This window comes from Arachis ipaensis, chromosome B6 (genome assembly GCF_059453495.1).
Source record: "Arachis ipaensis isolate K30076 ecotype BB chromosome B6, ASM5945349v1, whole genome shotgun sequence".
Lineage (NCBI taxonomy): Eukaryota > Viridiplantae > Streptophyta > Magnoliopsida > Fabales > Fabaceae > Arachis > Arachis ipaensis.
In genome coordinates this window covers 134,738,984-134,760,700 of record NC_142441.1, presented here as the reverse complement: position 1 = coordinate 134,760,700, position 21,717 = coordinate 134,738,984, and the positions used below count along the sequence as shown (strand labels likewise).

The 21,717-nt window shown below is 32.1% G+C and overlaps 2 protein-coding genes across 6 annotated transcripts; one reads left to right on the top strand and one right to left on the bottom strand.

Moving 5' to 3' along the window:
• Positions 1 to 4,096: 4,096 nt before the first annotated feature.
• LOC107648399 (uncharacterized) lies at positions 4,097 to 4,405 on the top strand. The gene has a single exon (XM_016352280.3). It carries the CDS (start codon positions 4,196 to 4,198, stop codon positions 4,403 to 4,405), a length of 210 nt encoding a protein of 69 aa, XP_016207766.1. The 5' UTR covers positions 4,097 to 4,195.
• Positions 4,406 to 5,840: 1,435 nt separating this feature from the next.
• LOC107648398 (uncharacterized) lies at positions 5,841 to 8,238 on the bottom strand. Of its 5 annotated transcripts, none has more exons than XR_015886128.1 (3): positions 7,648 to 8,237; positions 6,918 to 6,982; positions 5,841 to 6,078 (listed from the first exon to the last, which is right to left on the bottom strand). XR_015886128.1 is itself a non-coding variant. In XM_088491828.1 (3 exons), exons 1-2 carry the CDS (start codon positions 8,057 to 8,059, stop codon positions 6,950 to 6,952), a joined length of 441 nt encoding a protein of 146 aa, XP_088347954.1. In that variant the 5' UTR covers positions 8,060 to 8,238; the 3' UTR covers positions 5,841 to 6,078; positions 6,918 to 6,949. The 5 variants fall into 5 exon arrangements, 3 of the variants coding, with proteins under 3 accessions (XP_088347954.1, XP_016207765.1, XP_020960541.1); XR_001621911.3 differs by having other exon boundaries at positions 5,841 to 6,055; XM_088491828.1 differs by having other exon boundaries at positions 6,918 to 6,978; positions 7,648 to 8,238.
• Positions 8,239 to 21,717: the final 13,479 nt, after the last annotated feature.

The following is a 21,717-nucleotide window of genomic DNA, read 5'->3' as shown; positions in this document are numbered from 1 at the left end:
TCATTAAACTATTGAAATTTGGAAAAAGGAAAAAAGAAATGCGTGTGTGAAAAGATGGAGCTTTGGCATGAGACACTCTGGTAGGTTCCTTAATTTAGTTGTTCAAAGCTTGAAAAGAGAAAGCATTTATGAACTTAGAAAATAATGGGACATATAATATTTTTGTTCAATCGTTCTCTGATTGACATGATTAACTTTAAATTATATAGAATTGAAGCTTGTGTCCATATATGATGCTTAAAGAATTTTGCATTGAAAATGTAAAGGAGGACAAGGTCTATATCTATTTATTATATATTATTATTAATTTAAGTGGGCATACAGCATACTTGCAAAGCCAGGTTTCATATAATTCTTTCACTCCTTTTTCTTTTTCCCGGTCCCATATGAAAGAAACCAAAATTATATATTCATGGGGCCGGATGGAAGATACATATGCAGGAATGGTGATTTAGCTTAAAACTTAAAATTTTAAATTCTGTTTCAGTAGAAGTTTAAGTTGTAGGAGATTATTTCATTTTGTCTCGTGTGTAGAACAAGTAAAGAGTAGAGAAGAGGAGAAAAAAGCCAGCATGTATCATGGTTCGGATTCTTAGTGCAATGAATCCTATGTCTAGTCTTCACCACAAACCATGGTAGAATTTTCACTATAATCCACACAGATTACATTCATCAATACCTAATTCAACTAGTATCTACTCCTAAACTTTCTTCACCAAAGTTTATCAATCCAAAGTGCTGTCCCAATTTGAAAGGGGAATCTAGACAGATTCAAAACTCACCAAGTGCTAACCCAACTTGGTAAGGGGAGCTAATCCTAGTTCAACTATTCAATTACATCAGAAATTAGTGGCTATTATGCATCACTCTTACTTTTCTCTCTTGACTTTTCAACCTCACATGGTCAACCTTTTCTCAAAACAGAAAATGACACAAGACAGTCATAACAACAAAATCAAAAATTAAGCTTGAGTAAAAAAAAAAATTTCAGCTCAATGTTAAAGATGATGCTTTGAGTGTGTGCTCTCTTTTTCTTGGCTTATTTGATTACTCATTCAAATACATGGAGCTGATGCATAATGGACCAAAGTGTTGGATCTTTAGTAAGTTAATTAGCTGAAGCTATGCTAGCTTGGGCTGTAGTAGCCTGAACTTGGACACTTGGACCTGCATAACTCAAAACACATATTAAATTATAAGTGGGCTTTTGATTCAAATAATGTTTATCATTATTAATTAGCCCAAAATCAAACTAAGCTTAACAATTTCTGGCACTCTCTCTTAAATAAGAGTTTTTTTTGGATTTGCTTGATTTTTAGGTAGGCTTTATTTTTTTTATTTGTCTTATGATATTTTTTCTTTTATTTTCGGCTTCCATGGATCGTTTAATCTAGACAACATGAATAATTATATTTCTAACATAATTTATTAAGGTATTTATTTTAGAACAATTTGCAAGGGCATGATAGCGGTATGTGAACAGTTGGGTTGCAATGGTTTGAATATTGCTTCAAAAGGTTGTTGAGATATGAGATTGGCCAAGGATCATTGTCATGTCATCGAATGTCTCTAAGGTTGTTCAGAGCACGCTAATTGGTATGTATGAATCTTGGCTAGTCCATGTAACAGCCATGGATGTCTTCTTTGATCCTTTAAGCAAACCATCTTCCGATTGATATCATCTTTTTCGTTATTCAGAGTAGTGTAATTGAGCCACCTTTTTAGGCTTCTACATTCTTTGTTGGATGTGAATTGATTGGTTCGGTCTAATAGGTTAATGTTAGTTGGTTAGTAATGATCAACTTGCATTGTAAGTTAAATAGTTAGAGGTAGCTAACGGCGAAGTAGTTGGTTTTTAGATATTTTTGGCAAATTCATAAGTTAGTTAGGGAAGAGTTAGTTTAGTGATGTATAATATAGTAGCTTTGTAACTGACTGAGAAGCAGAGATTCTGCTAGTGTTCTCACTCACTTCTCAATCAATTTCATTCTCTTTTTCTTTCTCTTTCACTTTCTCAGCTCTTCTTCGTTTTCGATTCTTCCATCTTCTCTTCTAATTCCATTTCTTTCTACTCCTCTTTAGAACTCTTTTAATAGAGTTTGATGATAGCTACTGTGCTTCTTGCATGCTTTTACATTGGACTCTCAACATAATTGGACCCATAAATTTAAATGCCAAGAACGAGATGAGAAATAAAAAACAAGAAGCAATGTTTAAGTACTTCTTAATTAAATGTCGAGAGTTTAATTATCACTTTAAACGTAGAAAATTTTAGTCTTTAAGTTAGTCAAATCAATTTATCGTAATTCTAAATCAATGAAAAATCAATTATTATGTTTTACATGACTTGTCTTTTCGGTAGAAAAAAATAGTGAACAAATTTTAGTGATCTAGATCATGTTAATAGGAGAGGACAATATTTACTCATGTTTGAGAATTATTTTTAAAGATTAAAAGAAATTTAAAAAATTTTGAAACTACCCATATACGAGAATTTTGATCTTTTAAATTTTAAATTTTAAATTTTTACTTTAGAAAGTAAAGTGTGATCTCTCATCTTTGAATGATTTTTTTCTCATATTTTTTTGGACCCACCTATAAAATAAATAATAAGAGATCACACTTTATCTTCTAAAATAAAATTTAAAATTTAGAGAATCTAAATCTCATGTACATGTGTACCCCAGATGTTTTTATTTTTTATTTTATTTTGGACATGATGTACCCCAGATGTTTAAAGAATGATTTTCGGTATTTACAAAGCCTTACCCGTAAAAAGTGAAACCAACACATCGCCTCGTTCTATGGGGGTCATGTTCTTTGTTGAGATGAAGAATCTGTTTTGGTCCAAAGTCAAGAAGCAACGTCACATTAAAACAGGATGGGAAAGGATGGGAAGGTCCAATTTTGCTTCTGAAGCAGGCAACTAACATGGAGCCCAATTTTCCTTCTGAAGCTGGTTGGGTTTCCTTTTTCTTTTGGTCTTTAAGCTTTCAAGGGTGTTGGGCTTCTAGCTCCGTTTTCCACCAAAAATAAAAGCTTGAAAGGCTTTTTTAGCACTTGAGCTTGTATTACTTTCAAATTTTCCGATCATAATTTTCTTAAGAATAATCAATTTGGGCTAATCTACTAGTTAGTTTACTAATTTATTTAAATAAATATTATATATTCGAAAATTTAACTGGTTGAATTAGAGAATATCGTGAAAAATCATAAGTAATTTTCTTAAAAACTATTTTGTGGGTCATTATTAGAAATAGGTCAGTGCTTCATCACCCACATTCTGAACAAATGTTGTGTTATGTCATATAGAGAAACTATCATAAGAATTTTAAAAATTAGTAAAAAGTTTTTATGTATGGTGAAGATTCATTTGGCTAAATTTTTTTAATAGATTTTAATGAGATGGATTTGTCAAATAAAATAAAAAATTAGAATTAATTTGGTAATCAATATTTATTTTAAAATTAAAGTATTTAACTAATTTTTTTTTATTGTCCACGGTATCCCCCTACCCGACAGGTCAAGAACTAATCCGTCGCAGATCGGAATTCCATTTAAGAGTCTGTCGCATGCACAAGGCGGGATTCGAACTCCCGACACTTGTTTAAGCGGACAAGTGAGCTAACCACTCGACCAATTCAAGTTGGTTAGTATTTAATTAATTTGATTAACAATTTTACATGAATACAGCTGCACGTAAGTTTTTACTTTAATCATTGAAATAATTAATTTTAATTTAATTATTCTATTAAATCATATAATTTCATCATATTTTTAATATAAAAATTTTTGTTAAATAATAATTTAGTTAAACATATTAAATTATCTCACAATTTTTAACTAATAACTTTAGACGAAGACAACAGTGTCTATCTTGAGTAGCCGTCCACTGATAATTAAGGAATCGTTGCATCCAATTACTACACCGATTTGATGCAAATTGCAAAACACATAAACCGTTTCATTTGTCCCATCTTCAATTTTTATTTTTATCGTCTTACTCACGAACTCTCCCCCCTCGAACTTTACGGTGTCTTATCCCACATCTATTATCTGCACTCATTTTTCTATTAAATCCTCCTTCTTGATTGCTTAATGTAATTTCTATGTTCAACTCTTTCTTCTTCCTTTAGCAAAAAAGAGAGAGGTTAAGAGCACACAAATTAAATTAAATTTAATTAAAATAAATTAAATGGCAGATTGGGCTCCTGTAATTATTGGTTTAGTCCTGTTCGTGGTGTTCTCGCCAGGTTTACTGTTCCAGCTTCCAGGCAAAGGACGTGTGGTGGAGTTTGTCAACTTTCAAACCAGTGGCATCTCCATATTTGTCCACTCTCTTCTCTTCTTTGGATTCATGGTTATTTTCCTCATTGCCATTAATGTTCACATTGGTAGCGGATGAACTTTTTTTCTATGTTTCTTAATTTGTCTTTGATTATATATATACACACATGAAAAAGGTTGCTAATATGGCCAATATCTTGCTTCTTAGAGCACTTTTCTTCTTTTTTGTGATTAATTACAACTTACTTGATATATTCAACTCACATACAATCCTGTGATTTTGTTATTGTGTCATAGAGATTCTTATTTAATTATAACATCGTGTTATTTGTGCACCTAAAAAAAAATTACTAACAAATAAAACCAAAACAAGAAATTAACATGAGAAGCACAAAAAATCAATTATATATGTTGTACCATTTTCTCTAGTGTACCATCAATTATGTTACATATATAAACACGAAAAAATCACATACTAATTAATCACTTAAATAAAAATCACATTTTCACATTTATAATCAAAAGTTAACTCTTGATAGTTAGTTATATCAAATTCTAAAAAATTTTAGATTGAATACTTTAGCTTTTAAAAGAATCTAATACATAAATTAACCCTTAAAGTTGACTCATCATTAGTCACTAGCATTCATTGGTGAGGTGGAACATTGAGTCTCGCATATGACCATTAAATGTCACATATAACGACATACTAGTTTCTATGGATATAAAGAGGACAATTTGGAGCCTTTAAAATGGTTTTGAGAACGAGAACATCAATGCTTTTTCTTCTTCTTTGTATTTAAACCTTGAATCAGAATAGAATCCAATCGTATGTATGGGTGAAAATAGGCCACACGGGTTATAATTTGTATTTAGTCCGTCTGATTTGTTATAAAATAGTTTTAGATTTAGGCTAATTTAAAAATTTAATTCTATTAATAAGTCAGATTCAGATTTACAAAATAGTTTAATAGATTTATCAGGTTTTTTTGAATTTATTAAAATATAAATAAATATAAAAATAATTTTTTATAATTAAAATAATTATTAAAAATTTTAAATATATTACATTTTATTATAAATATTTTTTTATATTTTAAATATTTTAAAAATTTAAATATTATTATAAAGATTAAATTTAATATATTACATATAAATATTTTTTAAATATTTTTTTATTTTTATTTTAATAAAAAATTATATATATTAGACATTTTATTAAATTTTAGACTAGACCGAGTTTAATAATAGATTAAGTTTAGTACTTAGAATAAAATCTATAATAGATTGTAAACCAAATTCAGGCCCGTTAAATATATTATAGACCTGATCTATTAAGAGTAAAATTTGACATATTTTATCTCTAATCATATATATAATCTATCTTTTTGTACGAGTATAATTTTTATTATATAAGAATGTATTATAATTTTTTTTATAAATTAAAAAAAAATATAATTTTGATGATTTAACTATATTATTTTTGTCTAAATTATTTAATTTACTTTCATTTATTTTTTATTTATAAATTTTAATTGAGTTATTTTATTCCATCAACTTATATATAATATAATATATGTATACAGACATAAATTGGAATTAAAAATCCAGAAAATTCTACTATGTGCATCGTAAAAGATGCGCTGCCCATAATTGCAACACGTAGCATCAAAATTGCAAGTGCATGTATTGTTGTAGCCAGCCACAATTCAAAACCAGTAATCCACACCCACACGCCCATCACTAGTTCGTGCATTATCTCTGTTCTCTGCTAACAGATAAAGACAGAAACTTCCACACCTCGCATCAGAATGTACAAAGCCATTTATCAATATTTATCATGACACCTACTTCTTCCCTTTTAATAATATATGGATAAAGATGTTAACGGATTGTCTTAATTTTTTTATAATGTATGATTTTTTATTATATATTTTTTAAGTGAGACAAAAAAAAAATGTGAAAAAAAGTATTAAATGATAAAAAATCAGACACTTTACAAAAAAAAAAAAAATTTGAAAAAATCTATTTTTCGGATAAAGAAGAATTTAACGGTTTCTTCAACTTATCATGATAAATATATATTCAAATCGGAAGTGGATTCTTTTCCGTAAGAAAAAAAATTGAATAATGTCCCGTGTTTAATTTTATTATTTATTATTCTTTCTTTTTTATTAATTTCTATAAAATTAAAGGTGAGAAATCACACTTTATTCTCTCCAATTAAAAAAAAAAAAAAATCCATTTTCATTCAAACCAACTTGTCAATTAGTCACCAAAAAAAAAAACCAACTTGTCAATTATTATAGTGAACTTACAAACAGATATATATGTCATTTGTTTGTGATTTCTTTCAATGCGAAAGCCTTCACTCACAAAACATGCCAATAATTCATGCCACGGGAACATATTTGATAGTTTATTATTCTATTTCATGCAAAGTTATCATCAAACGCCAATGAGTTATAGCTCAAATGGTATAGTCTCTTTATACTCAATTAAAAAGTTATGGGTTTGAGTCTCTTATCTTTGATAAAAAAAAAGTCATCATCAAACTCAGCAATGTTACCTGCTTCATTAATTACTTTTCCAAATGGTACATAACTATGTATTGTAATTTCCAATCTAACCTCAAAAATTCTAGGTGAATTCTTCTTCCCTCCTAGAGCTTTAAAAATTTCCTGGCCTCATCTGTCTATAATAAATAATAATGTTAGAACTATATAAGATATACTACAATTAATTAAGCAAAATTAAAAATAGTCCATCGTGTAAAAGATAAAATAAATTAAATAAGTGCAAAAGTGCATAACACCATTAGTTACTTATTTATTTTTAAAATTATAAATATAACTATTCTCTTCTATTAATTTAATTTTTTTAAAAAAGTAATTTTATAGTATAGCACCAAAATCTATCTGATCCAATGTTATTGACTATTTATGTAAAAATATTCACACTCCAGATGATCATTTATAAGCGTAAAAAAAATATATTACAAATATTCACGCTCCAGATGATCATTTATAAGCGTAAAAGAAATATATTACAAGTCTCACATCTCTTCAAATAATTTTTTTAAAGAGTTTACAAGTGTAAAATATTTTTTACCCTATAAACTAGTTTTTAGAGTTAAATTAAGCTCACCTTTATTAATCCTTTCTCAAAGAGTCAATAAAATCGGTAAATCAATTGAACTGGTCCTATTTTTATTGGTATATATTTTATATAAAAATATATTATTTGATTATATTCAATTTAATTTTGATTAAATCTCGACGAAAGCTTTAAACTTTAAAACCTCTAATTTTGTCATTTTTTTTTTACTAAAAAAAATTAGTAAAGAAAAAAGTGACTTACATGTGAAGTCGTTATTGTGGAAAGTAGTGGATCCAAGAATGAGACGATTCAAGAGCTTGGATAAGTTGGAAACCAATGAGGCTACACAGAAAATCACAACCAAGAGAGTAACCCATGGTAACATGATGAACCCTACTAGGAATGTGGCCGACCCGAATAGCATCAGTGTAAGTGATATGCCCAGAAACATGGACGCGAAAGCCGCCGGAGAATTCTGCGAGGAACTCACGGCGGCCCACGACAACATTGTCCACCATGGCTGGCTCGAGGAGGAAGAGGAGGACGAGGAAGAAGAAGGAAATGGATATGGATGATAAGGGAACTTGAGAGTGCGATGGATCATGGAACATAGCTCGTATAGAACCCTTGATTGGTAATCTTCTTCAGCTTCCAGTTGTTGTTGGTGTCTCATTATTCTTACTTTCTTGTGAACTTGAATTCAGATTCAAGAAAAGGTCAATGGCTTTAGGAACTGCTTTATAGGAATTGAAAAATGGAGATTTCTTTGAGAAATATAATATTATTTGGTAGCTTTTATTCCACAGTATGTTTTTAAATATGTTTGTTGAGCAAATAATGTATGCAAAAATGAATTATTGGAGGTGTAGATGAGATATTTTTTATTTTATCTAGATGATAGATCTTTTTATTTTCAGTTTTTATTTTCTTTTAATTTAGATTATTTGCACTTTAATGATTAATAATTTGTCTTTTATTTATTTATTTTTTTGTTAGAGGCATGAGTTTTTCTATAAAAATTTTTGATAAAAAGTGACGAAAACTATTTATGAACAAGTTAATTTGGATATGATCTAATCTTCCCTTATCCTATATGGATAATAACTATTTAATTGATATTGTTTATTGTTTATACGATCATTACAAAGAGATTAGAACCCTTTGATTATTGAAGCATTGTTTTAATGATTATGGTAGAATTAAACAGTTTCAATCAAATAATTATCATCTACGTAAGACACATACAAATGATTTTACACATAATTTTTTGACAAAAATTATTACAAAAAAATTTATGCGTCTAATAAAAAAAAATATTCAAAAAGGGATTTTACTCTTAAATAAAATGCAAAAAGCCCATGGCACTATTATTGTGATAATCAAACTTTATATTATTTCATGTGTCATGAACTCATGATGAAAATCAGCATTTCTATTATTATTATTATTATTATTATTATTATTATTATTATTATTATTATTATTATTATTTCCACTGTTTACGATTAGTATGGGAAAGGAAAAGGGCGGGGCATGGCCATTGGCCCATGATGTGTTATGGGTGAAAATTGACTTTTTGTGTTTCAAAATCGGGATTCGAGTCTAACAGATAAGTTATCTATTGAGTTGATTGCTCTGTTCTTTTTGAAGGAACATGGAATTCCATCTCATTAAAATAAAGGTTTTTCTAACCTATATCCCAAAGTCACATTTTAAAAGTCTCATAAAAAAGCATTTGACTAAAAAGTATTGAAAATTTATTTTTTTTTTATAAATTTAATATATTAAAAATTTCAAAATTTTTTTATTATTATACTCTTAATATATATTTTCAGAATGCAAATTAACTAAATTTTTAAAATAATACTTTTAAAATTACTTTGTACTAACAAATAATAAAAATGTCATAAATTTTTTATAATCTGCCATAATATAAATGATAATACTTTTAAAATAGTTATCATGGCAAAATTACTGTAAAAATAATCCTAAAATTTAAAATCTTGTTGTAATTATAAATAAAAAATTTAAACTGTTGAGTTAAGTTTGATTTTGAGTTTTATATAAATGATGACAAATATTTTTGGGTTAAAATCTAAATTTGTTTAATGTGTGGTAAGTGATGCAGTCTCATTTACTCACTTTTTAGCTTGATTTTATGTTATTTCAACAACTTCACATATTACAGCTCTAAAGCTTCAGCCCAATATTTCTAATAAACACCGTTCAGGATATACAAGGCAAGAGAGATGGTTCCTAAATATTCATGGTTGGAACAAAAGAGAAAAAAGAAAAATGGATATTTGATGCTATTATGGGACAGCTGTAGCTCTAGGAAAGCAACAAAGATATAAGGACAAAACAAAATCAAAATGCAGAAGATCACTAACAAAGTTTGGAAGAGCAAAACAAAAATACAGAGTTATAGACAGTAGTTGGTATAGCACGAAAATAGAAATACAGTGCATGCTAAGGAAGGCAGCAGCTCCTCAGACAGTAGAGGTAATGGAGCAAAATAGAAAAAGCATTGCATGCAAATGGAGACAGGTTCAATGGAAAGAAGGTACAAGAAATTGAAAGAGGCAACGAAAAAGAATTGGAAGATCAATATGCATTTATAAAGCTGGGCTCACTTCAACATTTGAAAGTAAGGAAAATAGAATGATACAAGAGCATCATCTCAAAATACTTGAACTGAATTCTTTTTCCTTCAATTTGTGCTTCATTTTAGATTTTCTTTATTATGGCTATCTAATGTCATCTTTCTATATTTGAGAAAAAGGCTTATGAGTGTGAGTTGAAAAAGCCATGAGAGAAGAGGCACGAGAGATGCATGAAAAAGTCAAAGAAATATTTCAGTGTATTTGGTTTTGTTGAACTAAGTTTTAGTTCTCCTTGCCAAGTTGGGATAACACTTAGTGGTAGATTGAATCTGCAGGTTTTTCTTGCCAAGTTGGAATAGAACTTGGTGTTTCTGAATCTGGTTAGGTTCTTCTTCCAAATTGGGACAACACTTGAGTAGCTAGGTTTTGGGGAAGAAAGCTTAGTGGAAGATACTAGATGAATTAGGTTGTAATTCATTAGTATTGGTGTTTGTAATCTGGTTGATTATAGTAAAAATTCCACCATGATTGTGGTGGAGACTGAATGTAGATTTCATGACACTTGAAAACCGACCAGGATACATGTTGGCCTCATTCTCTTCTTTCCTTCTCCGTTTCTATCTGGTTTTAGAGACAAACGAAAAAAACTCCTGCATAATTAGCTTTTGCGAAAATAGAGCATAAGAACTTCATTTCTGAGTTAACTTGATTCAACCTCTCCTTCTCAAGTTCTAGTAGTTCCATCAATTGATATCAGGAGCAAGGTCTCAAGGAGTCAAGCTTCACAACTTGGAGCAAAGATCCATGCCTAACAATATGGGTGCTAACATCATGGCGTACACTCTCACCGAAGGATAGTTTAACAATAGACCTCCCTACTTCAACGGCAGCAACTGCTCATATTGAAAAGAGAGAATGCAAATCTTCGTGTAGTCAATCGGCTACAACATCTAAAAGATTATTGTCAATAGACCAGACATTCCAACAAAGTAAAATGCTGATGGAGATGTGGTGCCAAAGGAAGACAATGAATAGACAGAGGAAGAAAAGAAGAAGGTTGAACTTAATGCCAAGGCAATCAACCTAATGCACTGTGCTATCAGTTTTGAAGAATACAGAAAAGTTTCAAGGTGCAAAATGGCTAAAGAAATCTTGGACAAGCTCAAACTCACCCATGAAGAAACTAAACAAGTAAGAAAGACCAGGATTGATATGCTGATGAAGGAGGATAAAAGCATCGATCAAATATTTGAAAGGTTCTCAGTAATCATCAACAATCTGGATGCCATGGGGAAGAGCTATTCTAAAAAAATATTAGTAAGGAAGATCTTGAGGAGTCTTACTAAAAAATGGGAAGTAAAGAGCACAACCATCTTTGAAAAAAATGATTTGATAAAAATCACTTATGATGAGCTAAGGGGCAAGCTGCTGGCCTATGAAACTACTCACATCTCTCAAGACAAAGATGACAAAAAGAAAGTGTAGCATTGAAATTAAGAATGACAGCCAAAGAAGAGGAATCTGATGATAGTATCTCAGATGAAGAAATGGTGCTCTTTGCAAGAAAAATGAGAAGATTACTGAGATTTAAAAAAAAGGCAAAGAAAGTTCTTCATCCAAAGATTTCAAGAAGGATCAACCCAAGTTTACCTGTCACCACTGCAAGGAACCGGGTCACTTCAAGTCCGACTGTCCTCAGTTGAAGAAAAGCGAAAAATCAAAGAGGGACAAAAAGAAAGTGATGATGGCAACATGGAAAGACTTGGAAAATGACACTGATTCTGAAGATAAAGAAGATTCTGATTAAGAGGATCAAATGTGTTTAATGGTGATCACATGGATATGGATGAGGTAGATATTTTTGATTTATCTATTGATGAATTGCACTATATTATTAAAGATTTCACTGTGAACTCAAAGAAACATTTTGATAAATATGTTAAATGCAAGAAAGATAACGAGGCATTAAGAGATGAAAATGAATATTTATTGGAAAAAGTAAAGGCAACTGAAGCTTATGATAAAAAAAATCTTTAAAAGAAGAAAACGATGCTTTGAAAGCTGAATTAAACAAATTCAAACTTAAGCATTTAGTCACTGCCTCTACTGATTTAATTGCTGAAAATAAAAGGCTGAATGAAAAAATTAACAATCTTAATCAAGACTTAGCAAAATTTGTTCAAGGTTCACAAAATCTTGATAAATTACTTGCTTGTCAAAGAACTATTTTTGAAAAATCTGGACTTGAATTCAAAGAGGAAAGAAAATCTATTTTCAAACAAACAATTAAAAAATCTGAAGCTTCCTCTTTCAAGATTGTTAAGTCAAAAATTTCAAGCAAGCTTCAAAATTCAGCAAATGAGAAACATTACTATAAATGCAATAGAAATGGTCATGTTCCTAACAATGCTTCATCTTTCTAAGATCTTTTGATAATGATAACAAATTGTATAAAGTTGTTCATGATTATAATGCTCTTGGACAACCAAGAAGATTTTACATAAGATTTTACTAAACCTTTGATAGAAGAGATAGGTTTACCTTACATAAAAAAAAATCGGACATGTGGTATCTTGATAATGGATGTTCAAGGCATATGACCGGAAAGACTACCTTCTTCATCAAACTCAACAAGTATGATGGAGGGTTTGTCACTTTCAGAGACAATGGTAAAGGTAAAATAATTGCCATTGGTAAAGTAGGCAAAGACTTTTCTACTTGCATAGATAGTATTTTTCCAGTAGATGGGTTAAAGCATAATCTGTTAAGCATAAGTCAATTGTGTGGCATTGGATACACAGTAACCTTTAGAAAATTAGATTGTAGAATCATAAATGATAAAACAGGGATTGTTTTATTTATTGCAAAAAGATGTGACAATGTTTATGATCTTACTCTAGATAATCTTAAGGTTCAAAATGTAACTTGTTTCTCTTCAATGGAATCTGAAAAATAGATGTGGCATAAGAGATTAGGATATGCTAGCGTGTTCCAAATCTCTAAACTTGTTAAAAGAGACTTAGTGAGAGGTCTTCCTAACATTAAGTTTGATAAATACATCACTTGTGATGCTTGTCAAATGGGTGAACAAAGTCCAAGAACACCACAACAAAATGGTGTTGTGGAAAGAAGAAATAGAAGTTTATAAGAAATGGCAAGAGCTATGTTGTGTGAATATGAGGTTCTCAAATTCTTATGGGTTGAGACTGTAATTATAACTTGTTATGTTTTAAATCGAACACTTATAAGAAAGTTTTTGAAGAAAACCCCTTATGAACTTTGGAAAGGACATCCTCCTAATCTCAATTGTTTTTGTGTGTTTGGTTGCAAGTGTCTTATGGTAAATATAAAAAAAACTGCAAAATTTTGATCCTAAAACACATGAAGGTATTTTTCTTGATTATTCCACAAATAGCAAGACTTATAAAGTCTATAACAAGAACTCTAAGACCGTTGAGGAGACAATGCATGTGACATTCTGTGAATCTAACATTATTCTTAGTGTTTGTATTGATGATAGTCCAGATTTTGAAGTTGATTTGACTAAGAATGCTGCGATAGATCAACTACTTTCAAGTTCTCAAGAAACTATACCTGCAAGCAACAAAAATCTCAATTCTGCAGGAGACAATTTGGAATTATCTCCTGCTGCAGTAGAAAATCCTGATGCAGAGGTAGTTGTGGATCAAGATGAACTGGAATCTTCAACCCAAACCAAAAGGCCAAGAGAATGGAATTTTTTGAAAAATTATCTAGAGGAATTCACAATTGGTAATCCCTCCAAAGGAATGACAACTAGATCATCTTTGAAAAGAGCCGAATCCAATAATATAGCTCTTCTCTCAAAGATTGAACCTCATAATATCCAAGAAGCACTTGCTCATCCATCTTGGGTGTTAGCTATGAAGGAGGAATTACAGCAGTTTGAAAAGAATCAAGTTTGGACCCTAGTGCCTCATCCAAATGAAAAGAAAGTCACGGGCACAAAATGGATTTTCAGAAATAAATTGGGGAAAGATGAAACCATTGTCCAAAATAAGGCAAGATTAGTTGCTCAAGGCTATGATCAAGAGGAGGTTATTGATTTTGATGAATCATTTGCACCCCTAGCTCGATTGGAAGCCAACAGATTACTCCTAGCCTATGCGGCTCATTGTGGTTTCAAGTTATTCCAAATGGACGTAAAGTATGCTTTTCTAAATAGAATAATAGATAGAAAAATTTATGTGGCTCAACCACCTGGATTTAAAAACAAAAACTTTTCAAATCATGTTTTCAAACTAGATAAAGCCTTATATGGTTTGAGACAAGCTCCTAGAGTTTGGTATGAGAGGCTTAGCTCATTTTTATTGAAAAATAATTTTCAAAGAGGAACCACTGACACCACTCTATTTATTAGAAATTCTGATGATAATTTCATTCTTGTGCAAGTTTATGTTGATGATATCATTTTTGGTTCTGCTAATGAGGCTTTGTGTGCAGATTTTGCCAAGCTTATGACAAGTGAATTTGATATGAGCATGATGGGAGAGCTCACTTTCTTTCTAGGTTTACAAATTAAGCAAACTGCAGAGGGTATTTTTGTTCATCAAGAAAAATATACCAAAGAACTTGCTAAGAAATTTGGGCTGGAATGTGCCAAGCCAATGGAAACTCCCATGCATCCTAACATCAAGCTAGACAAAGATGAACATGCTAGAGATGTGGATGAAACAAGATATAGTAAAATGATTGGTTCCTTAATGTATTTTACTTCCTCAAGGCCTGATATCATTCAAAGTGTTGGTGTATGCTCAAAATTTCAATCAAAGCCCAAGCAATCCCATTTATCTGCTGTGAAAAGAATCATTCATTATGTGCTCGGTACCCCTAATTATGGTTTATGGTATCCCAAAATGAATTCCTTTCAATTAGTTGGTTATTGTGATATAGATTTTGCTGGGGATAGAGTTGATAGGAAAAGCATTAGTGGCATGTGTTGTTTTCTTGGAAAATCACTCAATGTATGGTCAAGCAAGAAACAAGCAACAGTAGCACTGTCCACTGCCGAAGTTGAGTATATTGCAACATCTTCATGTTGCTCTCAATTATTATAGTTGAAAACTCAATTAGCTTATTACAAACTAAATGCATCTAATATTCCTCTATTTTGTGACAATTTGAGTGCCATAAATATTTCAAAGAATCCTGTTTTGCACTCAAGAACTAAGCACATTAAAGTTAGATTTTATTCCATAAGAGAACATGTGCAAAATGGAAATTTAGATATTTAGTTTGTGAAATCAGAAGATCAACTAGCTGATATTTTTACTAAACCTTTGATAGAAGAGAGGTTCTGCAAGCTGAGAACAGCATTGGGCATCATTGATTCATCTAATGTTCTTTAATCTTGCTAATGTTCTAGTTCAATGTTTTTGTCTCACAGGTCGAGATGAGACTATTCTGGCTAGATGATGAGTGGCTTCATTAATTTAATTTATTGTTATATGGACTCGTTGGAGGCTTCTCAGATTTGGTGGGCCTAGGATGTTTGTTTGTTTACCTTCTAATCGGGTCACTTTTGTCCAAAAATGTTGGGCCTACTTTGGACTTGGAATTTAAAACAATTGTTTTCCATTTGAACTTAGAATTATTTTTTATTTTCAACCATTAACTCTTTCATCTTCTCAAAACTTGGTTCATTTGGTTACAGCAATAAAATTCAATATTTTTCAAAATTTTTATTTTTCAACTCAATTTCAACTCAATTCACCCCTTCATGCGCCGTTTCACACACACTTCTTTCCATTTCTTCACCCCACTCTTCACATTCTAAATCTAACCAGTGTTGTATAAGTGTGACTCTTTTCAGTACTTTTCATTTTGCGATATATTGGTTATATTTTCTAAAATTTCCATTTCATTTGTTTATACTCTGTTAAGGCATATGCATGAATGTGTTCATTTAAAAAATTGCTTTACCTCATCAATATTGGTTCCTAAATCTAATTCTACCAAGCTAAAAAATTTAACTGGAATTGTGAAAGATATGTTTCAAGAACTTGTGAATTTGTCTGATCTTCTTATTAACTTTGGAGCTGACTGTATGGTTGAATCTACTCTCAAGAAGACCAAAGGCTACATTTGCATCCTCCAGAACTTTGCTGAAGACATTGAAGCTGATTCCATTATCTCTAAAAATGAGAATGATGAAGTTTCGAACAACTCCATCTCTGATGTCTAAATTATTTCATCTTTGATCTAGACACTTTCAACCTTTCTCTAATTTTGTTTAGCGACTTTCTTAGACTTGTTTTATTTTGCTTGTATTAGATAGCTATAAACAGTTTACTTACTTTATTTTGATTGCTATTTATGGCTGCTACTGCTATGAATCTAACACTATTATGCAGATTTTCTAATTTTTCTCTCCTTGATGACAAAAAGGGGAGAAAAGAAAAGAAAAGAAAAGAAAAGAGAACTTTGAAGCCTTTGATGTTTAATGCTTATACTATGCTATTATCTCTTGAAATAATCTTTGCATGAGAGGCATTGTTGCTGTGTTATTCTACTGTTGCATCTTTTGTATGATAATGCTTGTGTTAAATGATCATAGGTTTTGTACTATTGTTGCTGTGTTATATTGCTTTGGTATTGGATTTATTGGTTGCTTTAAGATATCTCCATTTCAAAAGTAAGCCATGATTAAGGAGGGAGAAATACTGGCATTGAAGGAGAGCATTGCCTATTTTGGATGATCATCAAAGAAAAGTGTTCTCAACTCATTTAAATTAACATTTTAAATTAAATTATCCTCTTTTATCATGTTTGTCATCAAGAGAGAGGTTGTTGAGATAAGTTTGATTTTGGATTTTATATAAATAATGACAAACATTCTTTGGGTTAAAGGCTAAGTTTGTTTAATGTGTGTGCTAAGTGATGCAGGCTCATTTACTCACTTCTCAGCCCAATTTCATGTTGCTTCAGCAACTTCACATATCACAACTCCAAAGCTTCAGCCCAATATTCCTAATAAGCACCGTTCAGGATATACAAGCCAAGAGAGAGGGTTCCTAAACATTCATAGTTGGAACAAAAGAGGAAAAAAGAAAAAGGGACATTTGGCGCTATTATGGGACAGCTGTGGCTCTAGGAAAGCAACAAAGACATAAGAATAAAAAAATATCAAAATGAAAAAGATCACTAACAAAATTTAGAAGAGCAAAACAAAAACGTAGAGCTATAGATAGCAGTTGGTATAGCACGAAAATGGAAAATGCAGTGCATGCTAAGGAAGGCAGCAACTCCTAAGACAGCAGAGGTAATGGAGCAGAATGGAAAAAGCATTGCATGCAAATGGAGACAGGTTCAACGGGAAGAAGGTACAAGGAATTAGAAAAGACAATGATGGTTTAATCGGTCTGGTTTTAAGGGGTATTCAAGGTGAAGCATCGAAAGTCTTTCCGGCAAAGGTGGTCCGGGCGGCGTGTCCTGTGGTGTTTTGCGGCGGTGTGATAGACGAATACCCATGGTAGAGGAGCTAGAAAAAGGGGGAGTTGATGCTTGATGTGGAGGCTCACACTTGAGGGGGAGATTGTTAATGTTGCACGTGTGAGGAGTGTTGAAGTTAGTCCCACATCAAAGAAAGCAAGGAAGAGTGAGGAATTTATAAGATGAGAGACCCATTAACTTACTACCTTAAGGTTTTGAGTTGGATGTGGTGTCTTCTCATCTTATGTTATCTCACTTGATTCCTCCCCAAAATCTCTCCGGTGGTCGAGAGTTCCCCACGGTTGGCCCAACACACAACACTTCTCTCTCTCTCTCGGTTTCTTCTTAATCATTCTTTTCTTCCTCATTCTGCTGCAGCCATTTCACTGGCTGCCAGCAACTCTTTTTCACTTTCTCCATTTATTGTTAATTTGCTGCTTAAGGTTGATGCCATTTTACATGGTATTAGAGCTAGGTTACATCAATGGCGACAAGCAAAGAAAACAGCTCAAATGTCAATACTCAAGTAGATTCCGCTGCAGATTTCAAACGATTCACAGCCTTTATGCGTCAGTTCTCGCAATTTCAAGCTCATCTCAACAGATCGAACTCTTCTTCTCCAATCTCTGACCCCATCAGCCCATATTATTTGCATCCGAGTGAAAGCCCAGGTACGACTTTGATTCCGCTTCGGCTTACTTTTCAAAACTACTACCAATGGTCACACGATATGTGGAGAGCACTTAGATCGAAGAACAAGGTGAAGTTCTTGGATGGTTTGATTCCAAAACCAGCTGAGAATCAACCTTTGTTTGAAGCTTGGGATCGCTGTAATAACATCTTGCTTTCATGGCTCAACCTCTCGCTCTCCCCAGAAATTGCTAAGAGTGTAATGTGGATTAGCAATGCTTCAGATCTGTGGAAGGACTTGAAGAATCGTTACTCACATGGAGATGTCTTCAGAGTTGGAGAATTGAAAGAGGAATTCTACACTATCAGGCAAGGTGGTTTAACTGTTACTTCCTACTTTACCAAATTGAAGTCTGTTTGGGAAGAATTAGAGAACCTTCGTACAATCCCTAGCTGTATAGCTTGTGTTAATGGCTGCAACTGTGGATTAAAAATTATTAGAGATTATGCTTCTGAGGAATACGTTGTGAAATTTCTCAGAGGTCTGAATGAGCAATACTCTACTGTGAAATCTTAGATTATATTACTAAAACCTTTGCCTGATATCAATGCTGTTTTGGCAATGCTAACTCAGCAAAAGAGGGAACTAAGTTCAGATTTCTTGGATACAAAGATAATCACAAATTCTATGGAAGTACAATATCAACAAAGAGGTAGTTATTCCTCAAGAGGCTGAGGAAGAGGTTGAAGTGGTGGCAAGGAAAACACTGCTCAAAAGACTTTTGGTATACACTTCCAAATTATGCACTTACTGCAACAGAATTGGGCATTTAGTTGAGAATTACTACAAGAAAAATTATTTTCCTGCAAACTGGAAGCAGAAAAGTGCAAATCACATCAGCACTGAAGGTGAAATTGAAGATTCAGGTGCTGGTGGTGACATTACTGATTCTGGTCAAGAAAAAGGTGGTAATGAAACTGCTCTTGTCTTGACTCTAGACCAGAAGCAAACTTTAATTGCACTTCTCTAGCAATCACTCATGACAGCTTTAAGTAGTGTGAATCATATCACTTCCTCAACCACCTTAACTCAACCAAAAGGTAGACATATTTTGAATGCATGTTTTACTAAAACCTGTTGATACTAGACAGTGGTGCTACTGATCATGCCTGTTATCTTCAAGATTTTTTAAAAACTTTTTATCATATAAAGCCTGTTTTAGTTAATCTACCTGATGGATCTAAGACTTCTACAAATATTTGTGGAACTATGCAATTGTCAACCTCTTTAATTTCTATTTCCTTCATTGAAGATGATTGGGCAAGCTGAGATGCAAGGAGACTTATATGTGATGAATGCTGAACCTATGAAACTGTTTTCATTAGATTTTAGGATACAATCTATAGCTCTTAGTGTGTAGCAAGACCTAGGAACTCTTTGGCATGCTAGACTAGGTCATTTACCTTACAACAGAATGATTACTATACAAAAAAGTTTTCCTTTTATTGATTGCATTACTTCTTCACATGTTTGTGATTCTTGTCAATATGCTAGACAGAGAAAATTACCTTTCACAACAAGCAATACAAATTCTAAAAATGCTTTTGATTTATTGCATCTTGATATTTGGGGACCTCTTTCTATTCAATTAACTTCAGGTCATAAATATTTTCTAACTATAATTGAGGACAAAACTTGGTTTACATGGATTTATTGCATGAAATTGAAATATGAAACTAGAAAATTGGTTCAAGACTTTGTCCAACTTGTGCAAACACAATTCAGCAAAAGAATTAAGCGAATCGAACTGATAATGGTATGGAATTCAAAATGGACTCATTTTATAGTTCAAAAGGCATAGAACATCAAACTTCTTGTGTTGAAACTCCACAACAAAATAGTGTTGTAGAGAGAAAGCATCAACACCTACTGGCAGTTGCAAGAGCATTATTGTTTCATTCAAATCTTCCTAAATGTTTTTGGAATTATGCTGTGCAACATTCTGTTCATTTAATTAATAGGTTACCTAGTGCCTTTTTGAACAATATAACTCTATACAAGGCTTTATTTCATTCAAAACCTGATCTACATGAGCTTAAAATTTTTGGTTGTCTTGTGTTTACTTCAACATTTATAGCTGGTAGGACAAAACTATATCCTAGAGCTCGAAAGTGTATTTTCTTAGGATCCAAGTCAGGAATCAAAGGTTCTATTTTGTTTGATTTAAACACAAAAAAATTTTTATCTCACAAAATACAGAATTTTTTAAACACATTTTTCCTTTTGGATCTGTTCAAACAACAACTAGGACTCATGCAAACTCAAATTCTCACCCACAACACTCTTTTAATCCAACAGATTTTGATCCTTTTCCTGAATTGCAATTGCCTTCTGCATCACATTATAAGGATAGTATTCATACATCATCACATCCTAGAATTACTGCTGATGTCTCTAATAACAATATCTCTTTTTCATCTTTGAATAATGACATTAGTAAGAATTCTACATCATTTGCATCTGCATCATACATTCATGAAAATAGTGATAATGCTACTGCCCTTATACCTCATGTTGATCACATTCAACCTGAACCAACTCAGCCTGCCCTGAGAAGGTCTGAGAGGGATAGAAAACTACCTTCATACCTTAAGGACTTTCATTGTTTCAGTATGGCGTCACATGAGGATCCCATCAATGCTGTTCGTTCTTCTTCAAACTGTAAGTACCCTTTATCACACCATTTGTCATATGCATCTTTCTCTCCAAAACACCTAGCCTTCACTTTTGCACTTATAAATAACCCTGACTCAGAGCACTACTCTGAGGTTATTACGCATGATTGCTGGAGAAAAGCTATTGATGCAGAACTTGCTACTCTTGAGCAAAACAAGACCTGGATCGTCACTTCTCTTCCTCCTGGCAAGAATGCAGTAGGTTGTAAATGGGTTTTTCACACGAAATTCAACCCAGATAGGACAATTGAAAGACATAAGGCTCGGTTAGTTGCTCAGGGATTCACTCAAATTCTAGGCGTTGATTATATTGACACCTTTAGCCCGGTTGTTAAAATGAGCACAGTGAGATTTCTCTTAGCAATTACAGCATCAAAGAATTGGCATCTTCATCAACTTGATGCCAATACCGCCTTCCTTCATGGGGATCTCCATGAGGATGTTTATATGAAGTTACCAAAAGGGCTGAAGTGTGAAAATCCTAAGTTAGTTTGTAAATTAGAAAGATCTCTTTATGGTTTGAAACAGGCGAGCCGTCAATGGAACATCAAACTATCCAATGCTCTAATTGATTTGGGATATATTCAGTCAAAAAATGATCACTCTTTATTCACCAAATCCACTAATGTTAGCTTCACTGCTATTTTGGTCTATGTCAATGATCTTGTGTTAGCTGGTGATGATCTCTCAGAAATTGAAGCTGTCAAATACTTTTTGGACAGCAAATTCAAGATAAAGGATCTTGGTATTTTAAAATTCTTCATTAACATGGAAGTAGCAAGAAGTAAAATAGGGATTGCTCTTTATCAATGAAAATACGCTTTAGATTTGATCAATGATTGTGCCTTACTTGGAGCCAAACCTGCCACTACACCCATGGATTATACTACAT